The sequence below is a fragment of the Magallana gigas genome, chromosome 6, assembly GCF_963853765.1.
Source record: "Magallana gigas chromosome 6, xbMagGiga1.1, whole genome shotgun sequence".
Classification (NCBI taxonomy): Eukaryota; Metazoa; Mollusca; class Bivalvia; order Ostreida; family Ostreidae; genus Magallana; species Magallana gigas.
In genome coordinates, this window is record NC_088858.1 from 34,727,789 (window position 1) to 34,752,896 (window position 25,108).

General features: G+C 32.3%; 2 protein-coding genes across 4 annotated transcripts in view; one reads left to right on the forward strand and one right to left on the reverse strand.

Annotated features, from left to right (window-relative positions):
* Window positions 1–25,106, reverse strand: LOC105338448 (uncharacterized). Its single transcript, XM_066087192.1, has 29 exons — window positions 24,277–25,106; window positions 24,061–24,159; window positions 23,574–23,723; window positions 22,603–22,826; window positions 21,077–21,166; window positions 17,706–18,070; window positions 17,363–17,468; window positions 17,135–17,270; window positions 13,860–14,035; window positions 12,554–13,338; window positions 12,150–12,245; window positions 10,666–10,716; window positions 10,406–10,515; window positions 10,223–10,264; window positions 9,480–9,563; window positions 9,090–9,161; window positions 8,592–8,680; window positions 6,486–6,606; window positions 5,995–6,100; window positions 5,703–5,764; window positions 5,027–5,122; window positions 4,741–4,779; window positions 2,765–2,876; window positions 2,496–2,600; window positions 2,338–2,399; window positions 1,865–1,982; window positions 1,648–1,712; window positions 872–952; window positions 1–492 (listed from the first exon to the last, which is right to left on the reverse strand). Exons 1-23 carry the CDS (start codon window positions 24,313–24,315, stop codon window positions 2,799–2,801), a joined length of 3,216 nt encoding a protein of 1,071 aa, XP_065943264.1. The 5' UTR covers window positions 24,316–25,106; the 3' UTR covers window positions 1–492; window positions 872–952; window positions 1,648–1,712; window positions 1,865–1,982; window positions 2,338–2,399; window positions 2,496–2,600; window positions 2,765–2,798.
* LOC105321344 (glutathionyl-hydroquinone reductase YqjG) overlaps window positions 1–25,108 on the forward strand; it is a 47,294-nt gene that overhangs the window by 18,155 nt on the left and 4,031 nt on the right. The gene's annotated exons all lie outside the window — the stretch shown is intronic.

Genomic DNA, 25,108 nt, shown 5'->3' on the forward strand with positions numbered 1-25,108 from the left:
AAATTCGGACAAAGAATTATTTTCTTTTATATGGTCCACAACATAATGAATTATGGTTCTCATTTAATGAATCAAATTTTATTCTATTTTTGATGATATCTTGTATTTATATTATCATATTCAAAATAGAAAAGTAAAATTCCTATAATACTACCACTGGTCTAACTTCCAGTGATCAGAGATCTTCATGGTTGATTTAAAACAAGGTTTTTTTCAATAAATGTTTAAATAAAATACAATCAATACAGCAGTTACAAATTGACATTACCAATACATATACAACATATAAATTGGAGTGAGCAATCAACATTATCTTTACAAATATATTATCTTTACAAATACACGTATAACATAAATTAATTTATAGGGTAAAGACGACGTTCAGCTTCCAATAATGTCAAATTCCAAACAAGGGAGGCAACGAAAATCTCTGACTCAACAAACAAAACGTCTTTGAAATAGCGAACACCTTCATTCATATTTTGTCCCATCCTAAAACATAAAAACAAATATGATGAACTTGTATATTTGGAATAAATCTGATTCCACATCATAACATTCATTCATAAAGAATTATTATATGGAAATATACACTTATCTATGTTCACATAATTGTTCTGCCTTATACTGTGTAACATTGAAGTCAATCTTGATCTAATACAAATTTTATTTCACAGACATCATATCTTTATCATTTGCCATTTAAATCTGGATCTAGAGGGGGAGGGGGTTAAACGTGCTCTTGGAAATTTCCGATTCATAAAATTCACATCTTCAAGAAACCAAAAGCAGGGAGATATATACACAGAAGGACAACCTGATATGTTTATTACTAGAGTAGACCAGGAGCACCATCAAAATCAACACTTACTCATCCTCTAGAGTAGCCATGAGTGGCTCATTTTTGTCTTCCTTCATGGATAAATAGTGGCCATGGCAATAACCAATTCTTCTGAAATAGCAAAATAAGATAAATGCAATTTCAATGACATTAGAATAAACATTTAAAATTCTTGAATGACACTTCAATATATACAACTGTATGTGATGGAAAATGTCCATAAGTTAATTTGTTAACATATATTAGTACCGATCAGACCCAACCTAACAGAAAGTAAACTCTGACTAAATTTCTGGGTTTGTGCACTTCGGGTTTATTAAAGTGGACCCAGAGTAAACCCAAAGTAAACCCTGAGATGACACAGAGAGTAGACCCCAATCAGAAGTATACCCCTGAAAGCAGACACTACATATGTATTAGGAATATACAAGGGGCAGGAATTACAAGATGGTAAGATAAAAGACTGGTCTGCTTCACACTTCAGTCCATTCAACTGAACCCACAAGCAATTCCTAATAAACCCCAAGTAAACCTGGGGTTTAGTTGGGGTTTACTCTGGTGCTAGGCTGGATCTGATCGGTACTGTAAGTGTTAATGGTGGTAAAGCTGGTGCAGTCAAATATGCATTAATAAAGAAACATGCATGTATATGTGTAAACACAGCTCAAAGTTTGATTAACTAATGGCAATGGGTTACTGAAGCATTGTAAGCATTAAATACACTTAAATGACATAATTAAAACTACTTCTAATGCTTTTTAAATTTTATTTGATGATCCTTGTACATTACGCTATAGATAACTTACATTATTGTTTTTGGCTTGAAGACTCCAAACTCTTCCAAAACCAATGCATATAATTCTTTCCAACCCTGATTGAAAAAGTTAGATATATATTTAAAATATAACCATTAACCACAGTTTGTATTCAAAGTTGGAGAGAGAGAGAGAGAGAGAGAGAGAGAGAGTGTGTGTGTGTGTGTGTGTGTTTGTACATAAATTGTTAAGTGATTTAGCACCATACCTTTCCAAAAAGTTTACTTCTTTCCTCAATTCCCTTTTCAGAATTCCTCATCTCTAGATGCTCATTAAGTGGCTGCCGTTTAATCCATCTTACATGCCGCCAATGTGGTTCATAACAGCTTGCAATTACATAACAATACCAATTCATTATCTTGCTTGCAAATAAGTGGAAAAAAAATTCATTTTTCCACAAACAAACCAACGAGGACCTCTTGCTTTATGTAAAAAACAAATTTTGACATATATACATGTATAAAGCAAAACCTAGCTCAGTATTAGTATTTTGCATGGATAGAAGAGATTTTACAACAAATATTACTTAACATATATTTAAATACATACATGTATTTATATAGGTATAAAAGCAAATTAGCAAAATGGCTTATTGATTAAATTTTGTTGGATCAGATTTATTAAGTATTTTATTTAATACTTAATAATTCCGGATTGTAATTTCACAGTGCAAGTACTCACCTTGATCTTCCATCTTTCAATCTAGTAACCTCTGTAAGCTTTGCCTTGATGTGATTCTCAAACTGAAATTTAATTCATAGATATCTCATAATATACGGTGTAGATGGTATATTGATCAGCATAACTTCGGAAAATTCTACCAGACTTATTTTACATACCAACACCGATATCTTGTGGCCTGAGACTGTTGAAGCTCCTTTCATTAAGTCCCTTCCTGGACTTAATCGACATAATGCATTGACAAGTCTTTTACATTGTTCAGTCTAAATTGAAAACCCATGTACATGTGTAATAAAGATTCTTATAGATTAAATTTTTAAACAGCAGTACTGATTGACATCTTCAAAATATACAAATGTCTTTTAACTTCATTATGGATGATGCTTTTATCTGAAATTATATATATACTACAAATCAATATACTAACGTAAGCATGCACACTGTCATAAAGCCATGAAAGACTATGGTCCAATGGCTGTTTTGGAGATGACGTAGTATCTGGCAAGTTTCTTGACTGTTGACTTGAGGTACATGTATATCTAAATGACAAATTTCATTTCAGAGATCGGATTAAAAATTAAGGAAGTAATATAGTTAGTCATCACATGAATTTATTTTTCTTGTTCTTATCGAAATTTCACATCAACTTTTTACGTGCATGCACTTTTAAAGTTGCTTGGTCCGATTTTATATCAAATTTTGTGCACACTTTTAAAAGATATTTGGTTATGCTAAGAATATGTATAATAATAGACATTGCAGTAGTTTTCCAAGTCAATTAAGCCAAATTTCAAAGAAAAAAAATATGTACAATTTTTTCAATAAAATACACAACATTAAAGGGTATCGTGTTATTTTGCCTCATGTTAAAATTCACCCCTGACATCGAGACAGGTATGGTTGTACTACGACTTTGACATCGCTATTAATAAAGGTTGTAATGTTCAGGCAAATTACAATTATACCTGAGTACGTTTTGTTTGCAAATATCTTTTAAGGTGGAATAACTCACCTGAAAAAAGTCACTCAAATTAACTGTAAAAAAGTCACTCAAATTAACTGTAAATTGTTTGATTATGAAAGATATAATGATAAATAAACTATATATATATATATATATATATATATATATATATATGTATGTCAAATAAGCGAAAAAATTTGCATTTTGGGGATAAAAAATGAATATATAAAAAAAAGTAAGTAACAACAAAAGCCACTGCGGGATTCGAACTCGGTATGTACCGATCACAAGCCCGACACTTTATCCACTTGGCTATGAGGTAAGTTATAAGTTGCAGACAATAAAATCCTTTTCATAAAACAAAATGTCATTTCGACCAGAGGTCAGCCATTTTATGACGATGTGTTATTCCACCTTAAGTTTGCTTTCTTTACAATCGATGCATAGCATGCTGGTTGAATAACTCCAATCATTTGGGGGACAAAACCAAATGATTCCCTTTTCTAAATATTCCCCTGATGCATTTTGGTTTAATTGTTATTTCCTTTGCCCAAAAAGAAATTATTTTATTTAATTTGAATATTTCTAACTTTGAAAGGAGACCGATTTTGCTGGTGTAAATATGCATGAGAATGTCCATAACTTTCTAAGACAAAGGGTTTGTATGGAAAATTATTTGATACTGTAATAACAAAAAAATCGAACCAAGCAGCTTTAATACTGGTTATTGACAGGGCATAAAAATGATAAATTCTTAAAGGATGCCAATGAAGTTTCTTTACAAATGATTAATAATGATATTAACTCAATAAAATCAATAATAAAAATAATGACGGAAGGAAAGGGAGGAAAATATCACTAAATGCATTTATTTGGCAGCTGCTTGCTAAATAAAAAATTGTTTGCATCATAATTTATTTGGTTGAATATCTTCATAGCTCAGTGATTGGGACTTTAATATGAACTGCAAAATATCTTACAGTACAGAGCTTTTGTTCATATTAATGATTTGAGTTTTTGTTCTGCTGATTTAAGAAACTGGTGAAATTAAAGTTTAGCCACTTTAAAAGTAAATAAAGTTTCAATTTAATATGAGAAAAAGTTTTCACATTGAGTGAATTTAATTCTAAAACACATCACAACCCACTCTCAGTGATGTCAAAAGGTAAAATTACATGTAAACTTAAAAAATAAAGTTTTCAAATCAAAATTAAAAAACATATATTTTTTTAAAACAAAAACTTCAGCATGCATAAACTGTTTATACCTTCCTTTTAAGTCAGAATATATATATGAACTTCTCTTTCTTTTCTGAAAGCAATCGCAGGGTAAAGTAAAGAGATCCTATCATCTATTTGTTACATGTATGTCCTCAATTATTGCACAACTTTGTAAACAATTGAACTACTAGTACATGTATATTTATTATACATAACTACCTTAGTGGGATTTTTTCTCAACTGGTATTCCATACTAGACTGAAATAAAGAAAACAAAACAATAAGCATTGCATTATACATTTCTATTAAATTAATATATACTCCATTATAAAATCTAAGTTTGCCCTTTTATGATTGCATGGACTTAAACTGAAACATATGAAATTGAGTCTAAGTAAGTATATCATTTTTTATCCCTCAAAAAAGTTATGATAGTATATAATGATAATCGCTACACTAAATTATATAATAACGGTTTATACATGCTCAAAAGAAGAAATAATACATTGTTCTGGCCATTATTTCCTTTTGCAGCAGGATGCAAGGAACATTCACATTTGACATGGAAATATTTGGATCCAGTGCATTGCCTACAGCAAACCTAAAAAAGAAAGCTTTAAATATTTATACAGAGAGAGAGAGAGAGAGAGAGAGAGAGAGATATGTACCTGCATATATAAATTTATTGATCTAATCGTTTCAAATAATTTCATTGGTTTAATCTTGTTTTTAATAGTATTTGATCAAAATTCACACACATTTGAAAAAAAAAAGTTTTATATTCATATGTAGTTTGGCTGGTGAACTTAAAGAGTCCTCAACACCCTATGACTTTTACTTTTTAGGACATTACGTCATAACATGCCGATTTCAATTCATTGTAAAACTGTTTACGTCACTAAAATTGGGTATCTAGCTATCTTTGTCGCACAGTGGGTATAGCTTAGGTCTACTAACCCACAGGTCCCGAGTTCAAATATAGCAGGAACTTTAATTTTTATGAATATTTTTAAAATTTGTTTCTTGTTTAAAATTGAACATGATTTCCATTATTTTGAAGTCAAATGCATGATTGAATTTCATATCTGGAAAGGATGTTAAAAAATTGGATTAATTTCTATGACAAACTTTTCCAGAGGGTGTGGAGGACCATTAATTATCATTTTTATTTGTTTAAATACCAGTGTCCCTCTTTCTTCAGACTCTTTTGTATAACAATATCTGCAATACTGTTCTAAATCATCTGTGAAAAAAGATAAAAGGTATAAGTTTGTTAATTTGCATTGAATTTACGTACTACTTTATCCTATTTGAAATGCACTTATAATTACCAGTAAGTTCTAATAAAAGCAACGAAAGTACTTTGAGCTTAATCATTAGAATGTTAGTTTAAGACAAGGCTTAAATTATGTTATATTTTTGTAATAACATCATCATATTAAATTAACATTATTCCTGACGTTCTTCATTTACCACTGTTTTTTAAAAGAACTTGTCCAATGGACTTTCTTGTGTCCAATATTCTTCCGGTAATATCAATATCTAAATTCTCCTCCCCGGCAAGCATATATTCAAGGAACTAGAACCAACAAAAGAAAAAATGTGCAATATATTTGTTACACAAATTTAATGGAATTTGTTGATAATTAAAACATCCTATTTAAGACTCTGGTTCTTCGTGAAGGTTATTTGACCTTTCACATGACCAAAGATTTAAGTTTAGTCATGGCTAAAGCTGCATGCAGAAAAATATAATCGGTAATTAAAAAAATACTTTGTGAAATTGTTGTCAAATCTTACAAATTACAAATGCTAAGTACTTTATAAAATGTATTGACATTGTAAATTATAGAAGAAATGTGCAAATTTTCAGAATAATCAATGGTTTGCTTTTATTCTTAGAACTAGAAATAGTCTACAAATGCACAAAGATGGGTGGTCATTGTGATACCACAGTAAAATACCTTTAAGACAAAAACACCGCATGATGTGGAATCTGTTTGACGAGCATGCTTTTTGCTATGGACAAACCACTCTGTTGGATTCTCTGATATGCCTAAATTTTCTCTTCCAAATAACAAGTTTCTAAAGAAATGAGGAAGTGTTGGTAGATATACCGGTATATGTACATGTACGATGAAATTAGCAATACATGATTTCATACATCATATCTAAAATTGTATGATCAACAAACAAGAGGCCAATTGGCCTTAACGGTCACCTGAGTAGCATATATCCAATACACAAACTTGTCATGGAGTCTCATATATGCATCTAATTAATTAGGTTTCATACTGGAGTAGAAAAATTATAAATTTGTAATGACAACCACATTTAATTCAAAAAGAACTGTGAAACCTATAATTTTGGTGAAAAACTAAAAGATCTGGTCTACAAAATAATGAATTCAGTTTTCCTTTCAGGTGTGTGGGAGTAAAGAAGATAATTTTTTAACGTTATATGCATTAACATCTATACATCCATTCTGGCCCTGCCCTAGAGTCAAAACCCATACGCCAGGGGACATGAAAATTAAAATTTCAGTAGAGGACTTCCTGGTAAACATAATTATTAGTCGTTTTTTTTTTTATACAGATGTGTGAGAATAGAGAAGAAGATTTTTAAACATTATATGCATTAACACTTTATTGCCATATTGCCCCCCCCCCCCCCCCCATGTCCTGAACCCCTGACCCAGGGGCCATGAATTTCACAATTTAGGTAAAGGAGATTGTGGATATCATAACCATGTATTCAGTTTTTTGCCCACATGTGTGGGAGTAGAGAAGAAGATTTTTAAAGATTTAAATCATTTTTACTATATGGCCATATTGGCCCCACCCTAGAGCATGAACACCTGACCAACGGGTCATGAATTTCACAATTTTAGTAGAGAGCCTCATGGACATCATAATCATGCATTTAGTTTTTAACAAATATAAATGGGAGTAGAGAAGAAGATTTTCTAAGATTTAATACATTTTTACTATATGGCCATATCGGCCCCACCCTTGAGCCTGAACCCCTGACCGAGGGGTCATGAATTTCACAATTAAGGTAGAGGGCTTCATGGACATCATAACCATGCATTTAGTTTTTAACAAATATATATGGGAGTAGAGAAGAAGATTTTCTAAGATTTAATACATTTTTACTATTTGGCCATATCGGCCCCACCCTAGAGCCTGAACCCCTGACCCAGGGGCCATGAATTTCACAATTTAGGTAGAGGGCTTCATGGACATCATAATCATGCATTTAGTTTTTAACAAATATATATGATAGTAGAGAAAAAGATTTTCTAAGATTTAATACATTTTTACTATATGGCCATATTGGCCCCACCCTAGAGCCTGAATTCCTGACTGAGGGGTAATGAATTTCACAATTAAGGTAGAGGGCTTCATGGACATCATAACCATGCATTTAGTTTTTAACAAATGTATATGGGAGTAGAGAAGAAGATTTTCTAAGATTTAATACATTTTTACTGTTTGGCCATATTGGCCCCACCCTTGAGCCTGAACCCCTGACCCAGGGGTCATGAATTTCCCAATTTAGGAAGAGGGCTTCATGGACATCATAATCATGCATTTAGTTTTTAACAAATATATATGGTAGTAGAGAAGAAGATTTTCTAAGATTTAATACATTTTTACTATATGGCCATATTGGCCCCACCCTAGAGCCAGAACCCCTGACCCAGGGGCCATAAATTTCACAATTTTGGTAGAGGGCTTCATGGACATCATAACTATGCATTCAGTTTTTCCCTCACATGTGTGGAAGTAGAGAAGAAGATTTTTGAAAATTTGGCTTTTTTTGCATATTTGGCCCCGCCCGTGGCACCCCAGGGGTGGTAGAGCCATAAATTTCACAATTTAGATTCTTCTTACCATAGAGATGCTTCACACCAAAAATGGTAACGATTGGCCTGGTAGTTTTCAAGAAGAAGTCAAAAATGTAAAATTGTTAACGCACGACGCACGACGCACGACGCACGACGACGGACGAAGACCAATTGCAATAGGTCACCTGAGTGACTCAGGTGACCTAAAAAGGGAACTTACTTCCACTTTTCTTCAATTCGCAGTAATCGGTACGATGATTCTCCAAGTGGATTTAAGTAGTATAGGATCTGATCCTTTGGCATGATGTACTACAACATAATCTTGTGACACTGAATACAGGCCGGAATAAAATTTTCCAAACGTTATCATGGTTTTTATTATATTGCTCCTCACTGTATTCATGTAATATCACTTAAAGCAGCTAGAGCAAAAAATACCAGGATATCCTTTTATGTGTTTTAGTCATATTGATTATCTATCTTCAAGTATGAGCCATATTTGTCCTATTTACATGTACATTGTATAATGTTAATTGTAAAATTTCAAACAGCCAATCAATGTTGAATTCCATTTGAAAATCTCTTTCAATAACTTTTTGAATTTGCAGGAAAACCTAACAAATTCTGCTACATGTATATTTGAATTCTCAATAAATCCCCCTCCATGCCATTTATAAAAGCAATGCATGAATTCAAAGTAATGATGAATATAACCCACAACAAGGCACCAGTGACAAGATCCTTCATTAACTGCTCCACATAGCACATCAAAGTCATCCAACTTTGGCACCTACAATAAAAAATAGGACAGGTTTGAAAAGTATATTGTTATAAATTTTCTTACCTTAATAATTGACAGAGAGAATAGTATAAAAAAAATGCAAAATCAAATAAACAAAAAAAAAGCAGCTCAACTAAGCTAAAAAGTACAACACTTCGAGTAAACAAACACGTCAAAATATCTTGATTATTTATATAAGTTTTAGCATTAATTTCTTAATGACACCATTAAACAATAACATCTATTGCTATTAAGTGTCATATGATACAAATTCTAAATCTTCTTTTTTTTTTCAAATTATATAAATAATTTTGTGTATTTTCTTACCTCAGCAAGGTAATTGTGCAGTTCAGCATTTCCATTGAATATTGCAGTCATGAGTGTGCAATTGATATGATACACATGCTTGCTCTATGAAAAATATCAAAGATGGGTGAATAAGGCATGTGAAATGCCTTTATAAGGAAGGATTAAAGATACTGAAAAATTATACAATATCAACAAATCTGGTAGTTTTTAAAAATAATTATTTAAAACAATTAATGTTTATTTCTTTTAAATAACATACGATTGCATAAATATCTTGGGACAGAGTATATATTCTGGTTCTAAGCAACATATGCAATAACCTATGATTGCTACCCTTTCTTAAGTCAAGTTATTTAAGAAATGAACTCAATGTGTACCCAAATTTTATGAGTATAGCCTTATAATGTTGGGTCAATTTACGCTTTATAAAAAAGTTTAAATTGCTACAACCCAGGTTAAATGAGTATAATTTGGATAGATATTGAGTTCATTTCTTCTGTAATTTACTGTACAAATTGAGAGCGTTATACTTTTAAAAATGATATTAATCTGTTTAAATTCAAACGTTACGTCAGGCGGATTAATACATTTTTGACATTGGTGCAATGTGACGTTTCTTGTGACATGCAATCCAGGTTATACTCAAACTTAACTAATTTTTCTATCCAATCAAACGCCATATAACAAGCAGTGTTATATTATCGTCAGCTACCAAAATTGTGAAATTATCAAAACATTAATAAAAAACCAGTAACAGTTACCTCTTGTGATGATGCAAGCAGATATGTATATGCATCAATTATCTGAAATGTATGTATCAGTTGCAGGAGAAAATGTCTAATTTGGCATTTGTTTCAGTCTTTCAATAAAAAAAAATAAAGCTTCATACTGATAATATAATACATTAATTCATAACCAAAAAAATATCAATTTTAATACTCTACCTCATCTGGGAGCATGGTTTTTAAACAGTAAAAGGACCTGTCACTCAGTTTGTATGGTCCTATCTTGCTACACAGATGACCCACTGGTTTTTGAGCCCAAATATCCTCAACTGAGAAGTAAAATTGTATTGTTTAGTACTCAAACTAGTCTTTTTTCATTATAAAACACATTCACTTTACAAATGTAAAGGACACACACATTTTTCATTTGTCTTTCTGTGTGTATTGCTTCAAACATTCTTTTCATTTTAATTTCTTACCAAGACTATTGTCCACGGCGGCATTTTCAGCAGGAACGCTGGAGTCAAAACCTTTTAAAATAATATTTTTTTTAAAGAATATTTCTCAACTTATATATAGTTTGTGTTCCTCGTGAATTCTCTGTGTAATAAAATATGTAATAATTTGAGCTCAGGTCCAATTCTAATACCATTTCACATGTAATTATCCCACATTCCTTTTAACTGAGATTTAATTGACATTTATTTAGGCATCATTAAATAAATGTTAACATGTTACTGCAATTTGATTCTGCTAAGAAAATATGATACTCATTCAAAATAAAAGGAAGTGATCATTACAAAATAAGATATTTAGAAGTAGGGCTATTTGAACAATTCATAACAGCCAGGGTAGCTCAGTGATAGATCTCCTGACTAGAGCTGCTGGGTCCTAGTTCAAATTCTGGTCCAGCTATGTATTTTCATTCATTTGCATTAATATGTTCATTCACTCTTTCCTATTAAATATACATCTACAATTGTTTATAAGTCTTAAATTATATATATTCTTATTTATGTTCCTTTAACCTACAGTTCTTCTCCTATTCATTACAAATAAAACTAGACATCATTGAAATGGTGATCACTCAAATAATGGACAATAGGATGAAAAGCATTTCAGAGAATTTTACTTTGACTTTAACATAGAAAGAGAACACATTACCCCTTTATACTTTAAGTACTTTTATCAATTTGAGCATGATTAAGCAAATGGGAAATAATTCATGGTCTGTAACTGGGTTATAAAGATATCTGCTATGACCTTCACATTTGATTTTTAAACTTTGTTCAAGGGTACTGCAAAATCTTTACCCAACAGCTCTGTTTATGTGAAGTAGGAGCCAAAGAACACTAAGTGGAGAGTATAAATGCTCTAGGATTTTTTCTGTGGTCCAATATGACCTTGACCCTTGACCTACAAACATCCATCAAATCACTGCACACTTTGACCAAAGGCACCCTTTGGGTGATGTATGATCCAGATTGGGCCAAAGGGAGAGAAGATATGCTCTGGGCAATACATGTATATCTCAAATGGACAGACTGATCTCTTAATAGGTTGTCCGCAGAGCAAGCCCTAATGACCAGATATGATTGACATTCTTTATATTATATTACCGGTACCTTTGTGTAAAGTTTGCTTGAGGACTGCATGCCTAGCAACTCAATGCCGAATGATGCTCAATACATTGATTTAGTACAAAAAAAATGGCATTTAATGACATTTACACATGAGACCAATAGTTAAACAGGCTTCATTTTAAGCAAAATAACATCTGGGGCACTATGGTTGAGATTGACATTATTTTTTAAAATAATGTATAATTATTTGAAGTTATTAAATCATACAAGATGTGCAACACTATTAAATAAGGGTACCCTTTTGGCAGCTGCCCGCCCACCATATTCACCATTTCAATAACCGGATTTTTCCTTTGGTAAACCCGGTTAAAAATACTCACTGCAATGTGGGTTTTCAGTTCCTCCATCAGTAACACTCTGCCCATATAATTCTGGATCTTCTGCAGATTCTGTTCCTATCAGAATTTCTTCTTGCACTGCAGGTTCATATAAAACTAAATATTTATACATAGTTTAAACATACAAATTATTCTTTCAACAAGTGTATAGTTATAGAAATTTAATAGAGATTGCTGTTACCAGGTATATACTAAATTCACTTTAGCTAATATTCACTATCCACTATAAAACTGTATAATGTGTTTAATCTTGAAATTTGCTATATTAATACCTTTTGGACATTAGCCATTAGAGAAAATTATTCTAGCTTGAATTAAGTTTTTCTCTTCAAAAAATGCTAGGAGGTACATACTACATTTACATCATGATATAAAAATTTTAATACCTCTTCTACTCTTCGTCCCCTGAGATTTATGTTTTTTCCTTCTCTTTCTTCTTGATGGAAGGGATCGGTATTTTTTTGTCTGCAATCTTTTTACCGTCAAAGAAGTTGTTCTCACTGGAAGACCTTTATGCTTGGGGACCAATTTCTGCATAGAAGTCCAACTGTCTTGCAGACTTTTATATACATGAACCAGCTGTTCTTGATCGGGGACAAGATATATGGAAGATGAGATGTTTTTTAACAATTGAATACAGTTCAGTCTTAAATTTGATTTGGTACATGTACTTGACTTTGCTCTTGGTATATCATTTTCTGCTTCTCTATCTGCCTCAAAATCAGTATTATCAATTTCATCAGTCCTTGGTCTAGAACTTCTTGGTGGAGAAACCTCTATAGCTTGTTTAAGGATATCTCTATCTACTTTGAAGTGTGGACATTCTGTATAATCTGGGTGTAAAAACTCCCAACTATGGCCAGGGAAATGAATGAAGATGCTGAGCATGTGTTTACAGGGAAGGTGGCATTTACTCCAATCTGGGCATGAGCAGCTCGGCATTCTTCTCTCCAAATCCAAAATGTAGAAGTTCTTACCATCAGAACTAGGGACACGAAATTCTCCACTTGGCAAAGATGTTATTGCAGTAACAGGCAGATATGGACATTTTGGTGGAATTCGTTTCATGCAATGTTCCAAGAAGAATTTTGGCCTGTTGTGCAAAAATTCAGGAATATGAGCTGAGTATTTCTTGTACTCTCCCAAGCTCTGAATATTGTACTGAATGTATCTATAATGCAATACAAAAACAATTTTTAAAAAACTAATACCAGTAATTAACAAAATAGAGAAACAAATTGTTTTTTTTTAAATTTCAATTTTTCAATTTACTATTACATTGAACTATAATGAATTTCATTAAAAATCCTACAATTAATAAGTAAAAAATGAGCCTAAATATGTCATACTGTGAAATGTCAATAATACCTCATATGTCATAAGGTAATTTAGCTTAGAAACTATATATATATATATATATATATATATATATATATATATATATATATATATATATATATATATATATATATATATACACACACACACAATTATTAATCATGATTGTTAAAAGGTTAAAAATTGACATTTAACTATTGAAATAATGTTTTTACATGAGTTAATAGTATCTGCATATAATGCTACAACAGCAATTAGCTAACAATGGTAATATTCGTATTAATTGACCTGTTCTTAGTAAACAATTTTTTTAATTTTAAAATTCATATATGTAGAATTAAGGAAATCTTTTACCGTTTGTGTGATTCTGGCAAATAATTCGAAATCAACACAGACAAGGTTGAAGAAAGAGATCCATCTCTGTATTTGGCCAAGTATGTTTTCTTAAACTCTTGGTGTTGTCTCTCTAACCCATTTGTGGTTGTGACTCGAGTATTTAATCGCGAGCTCCGAAAACACCACACCCACCTCTGAAACAATGTTTAATAAGAGTTACATATATATATTCCATGGTACATAATTAAGGTCTTCCGTTTCCAACGGAAGACCTTATAGTGATTGTAAGGTTTTTTATTATTATTATTTTTTTCCCAGTTTTTGTCCACAAGATTTCTCAGAGATGACTGGATAGATTTATGTGAAATTTTCTGGAATGGAAGAAAATGACAATATCTCGAGGCGTTTTTTTCATTTTGTCAAAAATCGTTTCCGGTCCTCCGTTTCCTGTCCCGCGTTGAAAAAGCTTGTACCAACGAGATCTCAGAAACGGTAAACACTTGAACATCCAAACTTTGTGGGATGATAGACCTATAGTTGTAGATGTGTTTAAACATTTTTGTTTTGTTCGGCGTAACTTCCGGTCGTCACCGGAAGCACTTCAAAATTTTTTGTTTTTACATATTTAATTTATCTCCCATAGAATAAAGATATTAGTATAGATCCTTTCATATGTCATCTATACAATGTTAAATAAACAAAAAAAATCTACTTCCGGTGAGATATCTCGATTATCTCAGGAAGCTTTTTTAAAACATATTTTGTACCCGCAAGTTCTCAGGTACTGTACGTGATTAAGACCTTATAGTGATTGTAAGGTTTTTTATTATTATTATTTTTTTCCCAGTTTTTGTCCACAAGATTTCTCAGAGATGACTGGATAGATTTATGTGAAATTTTCTGGAATGGAAGAAAATGACAATATCTCGAGGCGTTTTTTTCATTTTGTCAAAAATCGTTTCCGGTCGTCCGTTTCCTGTCCCGCGTTGAAAAAGCTTGTACCAACGAGATCTCAGAAACGGTAAACACTTGAACATCCAAACTTTGTGGGAAGATAGACCTATAGTTGTAGATGTGTTTAAACATTTTTGTTTTGTTCGGCGTAACTTCCGGTCGTCACCGGAAGCACTTCAAAATTTTTTGTTTTTACATATTTAATTTATCTCCCATAGAATAAAGATATTAGTATAGATCCTTTCATATGTCATCTATACAATGTTAAATAAACAAAAAAAATCTACTTCCGGTGAGATATCTCGATTATCTCAGGAAGCTTTTTTAAAACATATTTTGTACCCGCAAGTTCTCAGGTACTGTACGTGATTAAGACCTTATAGTGATTGTAAGGTTTTTTATTATTATTATTTTTTTCCCAGTTTTTGTCCACAAGATTTCTCAGAGATGACGGGATAGATTTATGTGAAATTTTCTGGAATGGAAGAAAATGACAATATCTCGAGGCGTTTTTTTCATTTTGTCAAAAATCGTTTCCGGTCGTCCGTTTCCTGTCCCGCGTTGAAAAAGCTTGTACCAACGAGATCTCAGAAACGGTAAACACTTGAACATCCAAACTTTGTGGGATGATAGACCTATAGTTGTAGATGTGTTTAAACATTTTTGTTTTGTTCGGCGTAACTTCCGGTCGTCACCGGAAGCACTTCAAAATTTTTTGTTTTTACATATTTAATTTATCTCCCATAGAATAAAGATATTAGTATAGATCCTTTCATATGTCATCTATACAATGTTAAATAAACAAAAAAAACCTACTTCCGGTGAGATATCTCGATTATCTCAGGAAGCTTTTTTAAAACATATTTTGTACCCGCAAGTTCTCAGGTACTGTACGTGATTAAGACACGAAACTTTCACTAATTATAGACATTTGATTGAAGATGTGTTTAAACAGTTTCATTTTGTCTTCCGTCACTTCCGGTTCACAGCGGAAGAGTTCAAACAAATCAAACTGTTTATCCATAAAACTGTTTTTATTTGATAGTTTTAGCTACTTCGATGAATAATAATGTAAAATAGGAAAGTAACAAGATATAAAAAATTTAAATTTCATTAAGCACTTCCGTTTGTCCGTTTCCTGTCCCGAGACAAAAAACCTTATATCAACGAGATCTCAAAAACGGTAACGACCTCAACAACCAAACTTTGTAGGATTATAGACCTGTGTATGGACACGTGTTAACACTATTTTGTTTCATCCGGCGTAACTTCCGGTCGTCACAGAAAGTACACCAAATTCTGATTTTTTAAAAATATGTTGGTTATTTGGCATGGAAGTAACCTTTTAGTTATAAAAATACAGGAGGTCATCCACAGATGGTGAAAAAACCCAAAAAAGTTCTACTTCCGTTGAGACATCTCAAATATCTAAGGTAGCCTTCTTTTAAAAAACAAACTACCCCCAAGATCTCAGAAACTTAGAGAGATCAAGACACAAAACTTTTATGGATAATGGACATTTGAACGAACATGTGTTTAACGGGTTCCATTTGGTCGTACGTCACTTCCGGTTTTCACTCGAAATGATAAAATAAAAGCAATAAAAGGTTTTTTTTAAATTAGAATTTTTTATAGCATATTACTCAATGTGATGAACAATAACTTATCATAGGTAAATGTACTAAAATACGTATTTTCAATTTCTTAATCACTTCCGTTCGTTCCTTTCCGGTCCCGAGACAAAAACCATTTCTCAACGAGATATTATAACTAACAAAAACTTGAACATCCAAAATTTGAAGAAATACAAGGCAATGTATGAAGATATGTTTACTGTTTTGTATGATCCGGCGTAACTTTCGGTCGTCACAGAAAGTACTCAAAAATGAAGTTTTGTCTTTTTGTTTGTTTATTTCTTGGGAATTCCTTTTTAGTATAAATAATATCCATTTTCTGTTTACAAGAGAAATGGATCTTTTGTACAGATTTATACATGAGGAACGGAAGACCTTTTTGTTGCTATAGCAACAAGAGTCTAGTTGTATTTTATGATTGTTTATTTAATATATTATGTGATCATGTTATCAATGATTTTTTTACTAACCCCATCTGGGCATCTGACATAACTATTTCGATATCTCTCTCAACGTACTTTAATTAACTATCTAATTTAATTGTTAAAACATTATTAACCAAAGAGTAGGTTCTTTCTTCACAAGATATCAATAACTCTAATCAAATCATGTACCAGTATTTTAATTCACTTGTAACAATGATCACATATACTCTGCATTGTATAAAAATTGTATAAATGATAATATTTGTAGGAGCTGAATTACCTTTGCATTTTTCAGCCATTTCCCTTCGAACCATTTCTGTAACAAAGTACTTTCTTTCCAGTGAGTTGAAAATTTAAGATTCTGCACATGACCATGAAACTCATTCTCGGTAGCTGAATGGGCTATTTTCCTGAGCCTACAATAATACAAAAATATGATTTAGCAAACAAATATAAATATATCTTAATGTTGATGTAATCATATATGTACCAACTAAGATAAACTTACAGTTCAAGAACTTCCATTTGGACAGTAGTTAGACCATGTTTCCCATCTTTCATCCACCTGGTCCATGCCTGCTCCCTGTGAAAATCACAGAGTAAACTCTCACAATCTGGAAAAAATAAATAGTCTGTGTAATGTTTCTGGAATCAATCTTCATTTGACATAATGAATATTTCATTGAATCATTTAATATATCAATGTATTGCATGTAAAAAAGATTCCTTCATGTTTTCAATCAAATCAGTGCTACTTTTTTAAAAAAAACTGAGTAATATTGCATAAAGACATTTAAAATGAGGTTTCTTTTATGTTTTCGTGCAGTAAAACATGTTTACGAGATAGCTACCTTTAAAGGTATTTTCAATTGCCCAAATCTCCCGCTCGTCGAAGTCCGTCATGAAGTATTTGGGATTCCATTCTGGATTCCATTCCTTCACCATCTGCAGGCCTTCTTTTATGTTCTCTCTGTTCTCATTGGCAACAACAAATGAAGCAACGATGGAATATCCTACATTTGTGTTCACACAGAGAAAAAAAAGAGGGATGTCATATTTGGAGGTGTTGTAAGTGGCATCAAGCAAACAGATTTCATCTCCATATTTCATAAGAAGATCTTGTTGCCAGCTAGACTGATGAACAAAAAGCAATGACTTGGATGTCGCTGTAGATCTAGAGTCTACTCCATTCAATTCTTTATCCTCCCCTGCAAACCTGAAACAACAAGACAATTCTGTGAGTAAATGCTCTGACTGTTGTTGATAACCCGGCTCTGAAGCATTTTACAGGAAGATGACGTATCATTTGTTAAAAAATAAATCCTACATATGGCAAGCTTAACAAAAAGTTAGTTAACACATTTCAATTGCAAACAGCTGCAATTAATATTTGCTGAGAAATCTTTGTTACAGACACAAGCACACACAAGGGAATGGGGGTATAATCATGGTAATACAGTATAAAACTAGGTTATAGCGAAGTCCTAGGGACCAATGATTATATCTGTAGTCGGATTTGTTATAATAACTATAGCAAATTCACTATATACATGTACATGTTTTCTTTCACCAGACTATAATTTTGCTAATTGGGGCTTAAAATAAAAAAAAACATGCCATTTCTTTGATACTTTTAATTATCAGAATGTGAATTGAACTCAAATTTTTTTTGCTAAATTAGAGAATTCGCTTTACCTGTGTTCTTACTAAATGAGCTTTACTGTAAAAGGTTCGACATGCAGGCATTGCAGATGAGTACAAAGCAGATTTTCTTGAATGATCAAATTAACAATTCAATTTCACATTTCATTCTTCATAAGAATTACTAACCTTTACCAAACTTAACTAGAAAACTGACCAGTCAGGAAGGGCCCTGCTATGACAATTAATATACAGAAGTGAAAAAAACTTTGAATTCCATCCTCTTTATATCAACAATGATGAAAAATAAATGCCCGGCATAAGATGTAAAGAACTGCAATATATAGGATCTCATGATTTGTAGTTGGATATGATTTTCATCCAACAATTAAAGTGTTAAACTGAGGGGTAAAAATATAAGGGTGCAGCTCATGGAATGAGAGTTTAATTTGATTACATTTTAAAAAAAATATATGAAAATTATAAGTAACAACTGTATTTTTAAAATTTCAAGATAATTCCAGAATGTCTAAAACCTTGTATCTGCATAAAACAGGGATAACCTCATGTCTTATAAAAAAACTAAACTAAATGTGTATTTAAACTAGAGGTACTGTGAGCAAGCTCACAATTGATACCCCCCGCTAAGAAAAAAATCATTACGCGTGTATTTTTGCAATTATAGAAAATATTGGATGAATCTATTTCACTGTCCATTTTCTATCAATAACAACTGCTTTATTTTTGAAAACTGTTAATTTTTAGCTTCTAATATTTCCATTAATACAAGACATGACACAGACAGAATTTAGCTTTTTTGAAACAATGACCTTGAACTTTCTCAATTGACCTTTGGTCAAGGTCATGACACACCCTTAGGTCATAAGCAATCTTTGTGTGAAGAAAGAACTTCCAATGTTTCCCCATAAGAAAGATATGGACCGGACACGAATTTTGCATTTTTTCTGCCAGTGACCTTGCCCAAATGACCTTGGGTCAAGGTCATGACACACCCTTAGGTCATAAGCAATCTTTGTGTGAAGTAAGAACTTCCAATGTTTCCCCATAAGAAAGATATGGACCGGACACGAATTTTGCACTTTTTCTGCCAGTGACCTTGACCTTGCCCAAATGACCTTGGGTCAAGGTCATGACACACCCTTAGGTCATAAGCAATCTTTGTGTGAAGTAAGGACTTCCAATGTTTCTCCATAAGAAAGATATGGACCGGACACGAATTTTGCACTTTTTCTGCCAGTGACCTTGACCTTGCCCGAATGACTTTGGGTCAAGGTCATGACACACCCTTAGGTCATAAGCAATCTTTGTGTGAGGTAAGAACTTCAAATGTTTCTCCATAAGAAAGATATGGACCGGACACGATTGCACAGACAGACGGACAGACAGACAGACAGACGGACAGACGGACGGACGGACAAGGTGATTCCTATATACCCCCCCAAACTTTGTTTGCGGGGGGTATAAAAAGATTTAAACAGGTGTTTTATAAAATGCAAGCCTTCAGTGAATGCAAATACATTGTATCACCCAGGGTTGACCTCAACTTCAAAACAAACATCAGTTGCAGACAAAGGTGTTCATTAATCTTCATATGACAGATAGAGATAAGCCTCTAAATTTTCTGCAGCAGGCAAAATAATTAATCCCAGGGGGTTTATTGTTCTGCTCTCTCATCCTTTTCTTCTAAATTTACAATAAGAATTTTTTTTTTCATAAATGACAGAATGGGGTTATTATCTGATTACCTGTTAAAATTAACAGTTAATTAATATATATCTTGATTTTAGAATTCAATAAATTATCATAAATCATTGTGTATGGTATTTTAACCAAAATAAAGTATGAATATTATATTTTAAATCCATATTTCAAAGAATGTACACAATACTACACATCATTCAAAATTGACCTTAACTTCAAAACAAAGTTCATTTGCAGACACAGGCAGTGCAGTAATTAATCTCAATGTGACAGATAAAGATAAAGCTTAGGATTTTCTTACTGTGGAAGGTTAATTAATCCCAAAGGACAAATATTGCACAGCCTTCCTAGTATACATGAGGAATCTACCCCATCACCCCAGCTCCAAACCAGAAGACATAGAGAACCAAACTTAGCATCAAAATATGTATTTCTGACTACTGAACTACCATACCAAATTTGAACTTGATTGGGCAACCATAAAAAAAGTAAAGTTATTAGAAAAAAACAGAAAATTTGTGGATGGAAGAGTGACAGACGGACAGACAGACGGACAGACAGAGTGATTACTATAGGGCACCTGCAAATCCTTGTGGGGCCCTAATTATATATCTTATCTAGTACTAATTCAATATTTCTAAATATATTTTTTCTTTAATGCTTTATTATCTCATATATATTGATCATGTGTCCAGCAGTGAAAACAAATCCACTGAAAACAAAATTATGCAATTTTTCCTTTAAAAAATGTGTTTCATTATAAATTTAATTAATATAAATGTTTTGGGAACATCAAATGAGGACTTCAAAGATCAATTTATCAACAGATTTGATGATTCCTAAAACATGATTTACTTACTGTGGCCTATAATAAAAGTGATCAGCAGGGTTGGCAGCCTCCCACTCCTTTACCATGTGCTGAATATTTTCTTGATCTTCAGTTGAAAACCTAATATATGTACAATATTATTGAAATTAAATACATTTTTGGATGTGTTAAATCAAATAAATATCATTGTAAGATACATTCAAGTGTGTCGCAGCGCGCACACGCACACCATATACATACATAATAAATATAAAATATAATAATTAATTTTTATAGTGCCCTGTATAATAAAATATAATTTTTGAGGAAAAACAACTTTAGTAAAACTCTTTATTTTTAACCATATGCGAAGTTCAAGAAAATCGACCATCTGGTTCTTTTTACGGGTCATCTCAAAGTATGTTTACTGTAAGAATACTTAGGAAATTGACAATACTACAATAGCTTTTTTTCTCAAATTGTAATATGTGATTTGTAATATCATTTTCTACCTTATATGCAAAAAAATACTACATTCTATTATCTGGTTTTTAGTGGGGGTCATCTCAAAGTATTTAAATGCACCAAGTTTTGCTATATATTTGGAGTATTACAAATGTAGATTGGTAAAATAGATTTATTCAAAAATTAAAAAAAATACCCACAAGATTATTCCTTTATTGTATTCTTTTAACGTATTCCTACAAAGTGTTTTATCATAACGTCATAAAAACACAATGGCATTGCTGACACCTACCATACAATGAAAAAAATTGTTTAAAAAATAAAATTTTGCTTAAAATTTTTTTTCATTTATATCTGTTTCTCATTTATTGCATTCAATTTTATTAATGATACCAAAAAAAATTCATAAAAGTATAAATACACCAGTCTGTATTTTACAAGAATGCGCACAAACATACCCAATGAAAATTTAAGTTGGCCTCCTTAACAAGAGACTGCTGAATCTCTAGTCAGGAGCTCTACCATATAAGCTATCTGGCGCTGGTTTTCAAACCAGAAGGACTATTGCATTTGTAACATTATATAAATAGTGCCTGTTTAGGAGGGTAAGAGTTGAAATTGACACCCCGAGAAAAACCATTGTCAACCGACGCGAAGCGGAGGTTGACAATGGTTTTTTAGGGTTGTCAATTCAACTCTTACCCTCCCAAACAGGCACTATTTATTTTGTTATACTGAATGTCTTAATTTTAAAGAACACTTCACTGCTTTTATATCTGAATGACATTTCTATGGCGAACCGTACGCGCATAGTTTACGCGCATAGTTTACGCGCATGTAACAATTTGTTGTGTTACCCGTTGCCAAGTGTGTTGCTATTGCTGAGGGTAATAGAACGGATTATCAACTGCATCTTAACCAATCAGATATCAGTATTTAACATGAAAGTATAATAAAATAAGTTGGGGATTTTTTTATAAAACTGTACAGGTTATCACACTCATACACACTTACATATGTAACTTTCTTTTAATTACTGGTAGTGGCTGGGCAAATAATCGTATATGGTTCTCAATATTATACGAAAAATAAGTGACCAGTATATTACTTACTGACAAAATCGAAGTGCCCTGTACATATGGTTTCTTATGTCTTTGTTTGTGGGATAGTATCTTCTGTTCAACTCTGAAATTATGGTATCCTCTGTTTGAATGTGCTCTTGGACAAAGAGACGCAAGTGTCTCTTCATCTCATCAATACTTCTGACACCATCATGTACCAAGCCATGAATTTTAGAGATAACAGCTTCATCTAAAGGTTGGCTTAGTCCTGAAATCTACAAACATTTCATACTAAACATTATAAAGATTGAGGTAAAATAAAAAAAGTTCATATAAGATTATTCAGGCTTATGGTAACAATTTTTATTATATACCCATGAATTTTTCTTTCATGATGTCAATTTTACAGAAAGTGATCCGATTTTCTGGATTCCACGCTATGCAAGTATGAGTTTCTGATTCCGTATCACCATTCTCTTAAACTAATTAATTAAACTCTTAAACTTTATCTCTCTTAATCTTTAAAATCAGAACAAACTTGATTCTTCGCATTTACTTTGATCTGATCTGATCCACGCCTGGCATCTCGACGTGATCCAACCCTTTGCATCAAGTTACTGTTATATAACAATATCTATCTATCATTATAAAGTGAGTAAAATGATAAAGTGTATACTAGATGGATTACATATATTTACAGTCAAGGTGAGCTGGAATGAGTTATTTAATATAATATATAAAAGTTAAAGGAAAAATCACAATATTTCAATTTTTCAAACTTGCAGGAATTAGCCAATATATTGCTGACATTTTATCAAAAAATTATTGGACAATAACAACTAATTGCACAATGAATGTGATAGACATCCTATGCATTGCTTCATGAACTTTTTATTTTGATACTATGCTATTTATTATTAAGTTAAAATGGCCAAGGGGAGGGGGTAAGAAGGTACATATTTTACCATATCAAACATAGTCTTTAAACAAAATTAATGTTTAAGTGATGAATAGACCTTCACCTCTCCAGTTAAATGATTTCTGTGATCTCCTGGGTCAGGTAAGGTGATGTGAATTTCCAGGTTTTTCACAAGAGGTCCTTCCTCAGACAACCTCTGGCGGAGGAGTTTTGATAGCTGTTTTCTCCTCCAAGCTGAATCATTTCCTTCAATCTGGAAAATATCAATGTTACCAATTATTTCAGATTCATTTAAATCTACAAGTCATAGTAATGCTTTTCATTTTTTACAAGTTTGTTTTACAAACCTGTGTTACCAACATAGGTAGCTCATTTAGAAGCACCTAATTAGAAATTCAGGTGGTTTGGGATCTACCACAGTAAATATTTACCAGTATGAAAGAACACATTACAAAACTTATCAATTTGCATGATACACAATTGATCATGAGAAATATTTTACATTAATACTTACCTTAAACTCAGGAAATTTTTTATCAATTTGCATGATACACAATTGATCATGAGAAATATTTTACATTAATACTTACCTTAAACTCAGGAAATTTCAGAACAGCCTTTACATGAATAGAGGCTGGGCAATTCATTTTCTTGGTGGGCTGCAACAATTGTCTCACAGCAGAGGTTTCCTAAAAATTATTTTAAAAAATATTGCCTACCTATTTCTTCATACAAATTTCAGACTGCCAATTTTATTCAACATGATTTCTATTTTAACTGTATCAAAAAGGGAAATTAAGCCTGACCTGTATAGACTTTTTTTTGTGACGATCTGGACCGTGCATGCACTGTCTTACTTGGAACCCCAAGATGGTAAAAGGGGTTCCATCAAAAGGCAGTGCATGGCCTCTGCTTGCGTCCACCACTTCCCAAAAGATTTTGACACCACCTTTTGTATTGGGATCTTTTGGGAAAAAGATTTTGACATTATCAAAAATATCATAACTATTAATTTTCTACATGTATATAAAAAGACAAACATGTCAATCTTCATGTTCTTTTTATTAATAAAAGTACAATTCTCCTGATTCATTGTATAATATATCTTTAAAAACTGTATTTTATATCAGAAAGTTATTGATTTTCTATTGTTCACTACCATTTATAAGTAATATTATACTTCCTAGTTAACACCTTTGAAAAACCATCTTCGCTAGCCAAGGGTTTCTGATTACTCATAGAAGTCTTAAACACAAAACGTATCGAACTATCTGTAGCGAAAGACAACGTGTAGGCCCCAATGTCCCTATAATATAGACTTGTACTTAAAGGCCTATAGTACACTGAACTTACTTACCGATCTTACTAAAACCTTTAGATTCACGAGCTATACAAAAGCGGGACTGGCTATCTATTTCATATTTAGTAATTAGCTGCTTAGCAGCATGCACGCTGCCAACACATTTCACAACCATGCCGCTTTTTACATCTTTATGATTTCTATCTTCCTTTAAAGAAGAGTCAAAAGTTCGCGACTAATTCAAGAACGATTGAATATAAATAATCAAGGGCAGATAAATCTATGTGCAAGAGAAGGTAACTCCTGCCTGCCTCCCTGCAGGCGGTACCAAATAGCAT

Bases quoted from the DNA above. Each gene is read 5' to 3' on its own strand.
- LOC105338448 (XM_066087192.1), bottom strand. From the start codon at position 24,315: ATGCACGGTCCAGATCGTCACAAAAAAAAGTCTATACAG. The intron at 18,071-21,076 runs GTAAGTAAATCA...TTGTTGTTTCAG, and splicing joins CACTTTTATTATAGGCCACA to GTTTGCAGGGGAGGATAAAG. The intron at 6,607-8,591 runs GTAAGTTCCCTT...TCATTTCTTTAG, and splicing joins CGAATTGAAGAAAAGTGGAA to AAACTTGTTATTTGGAAGAG.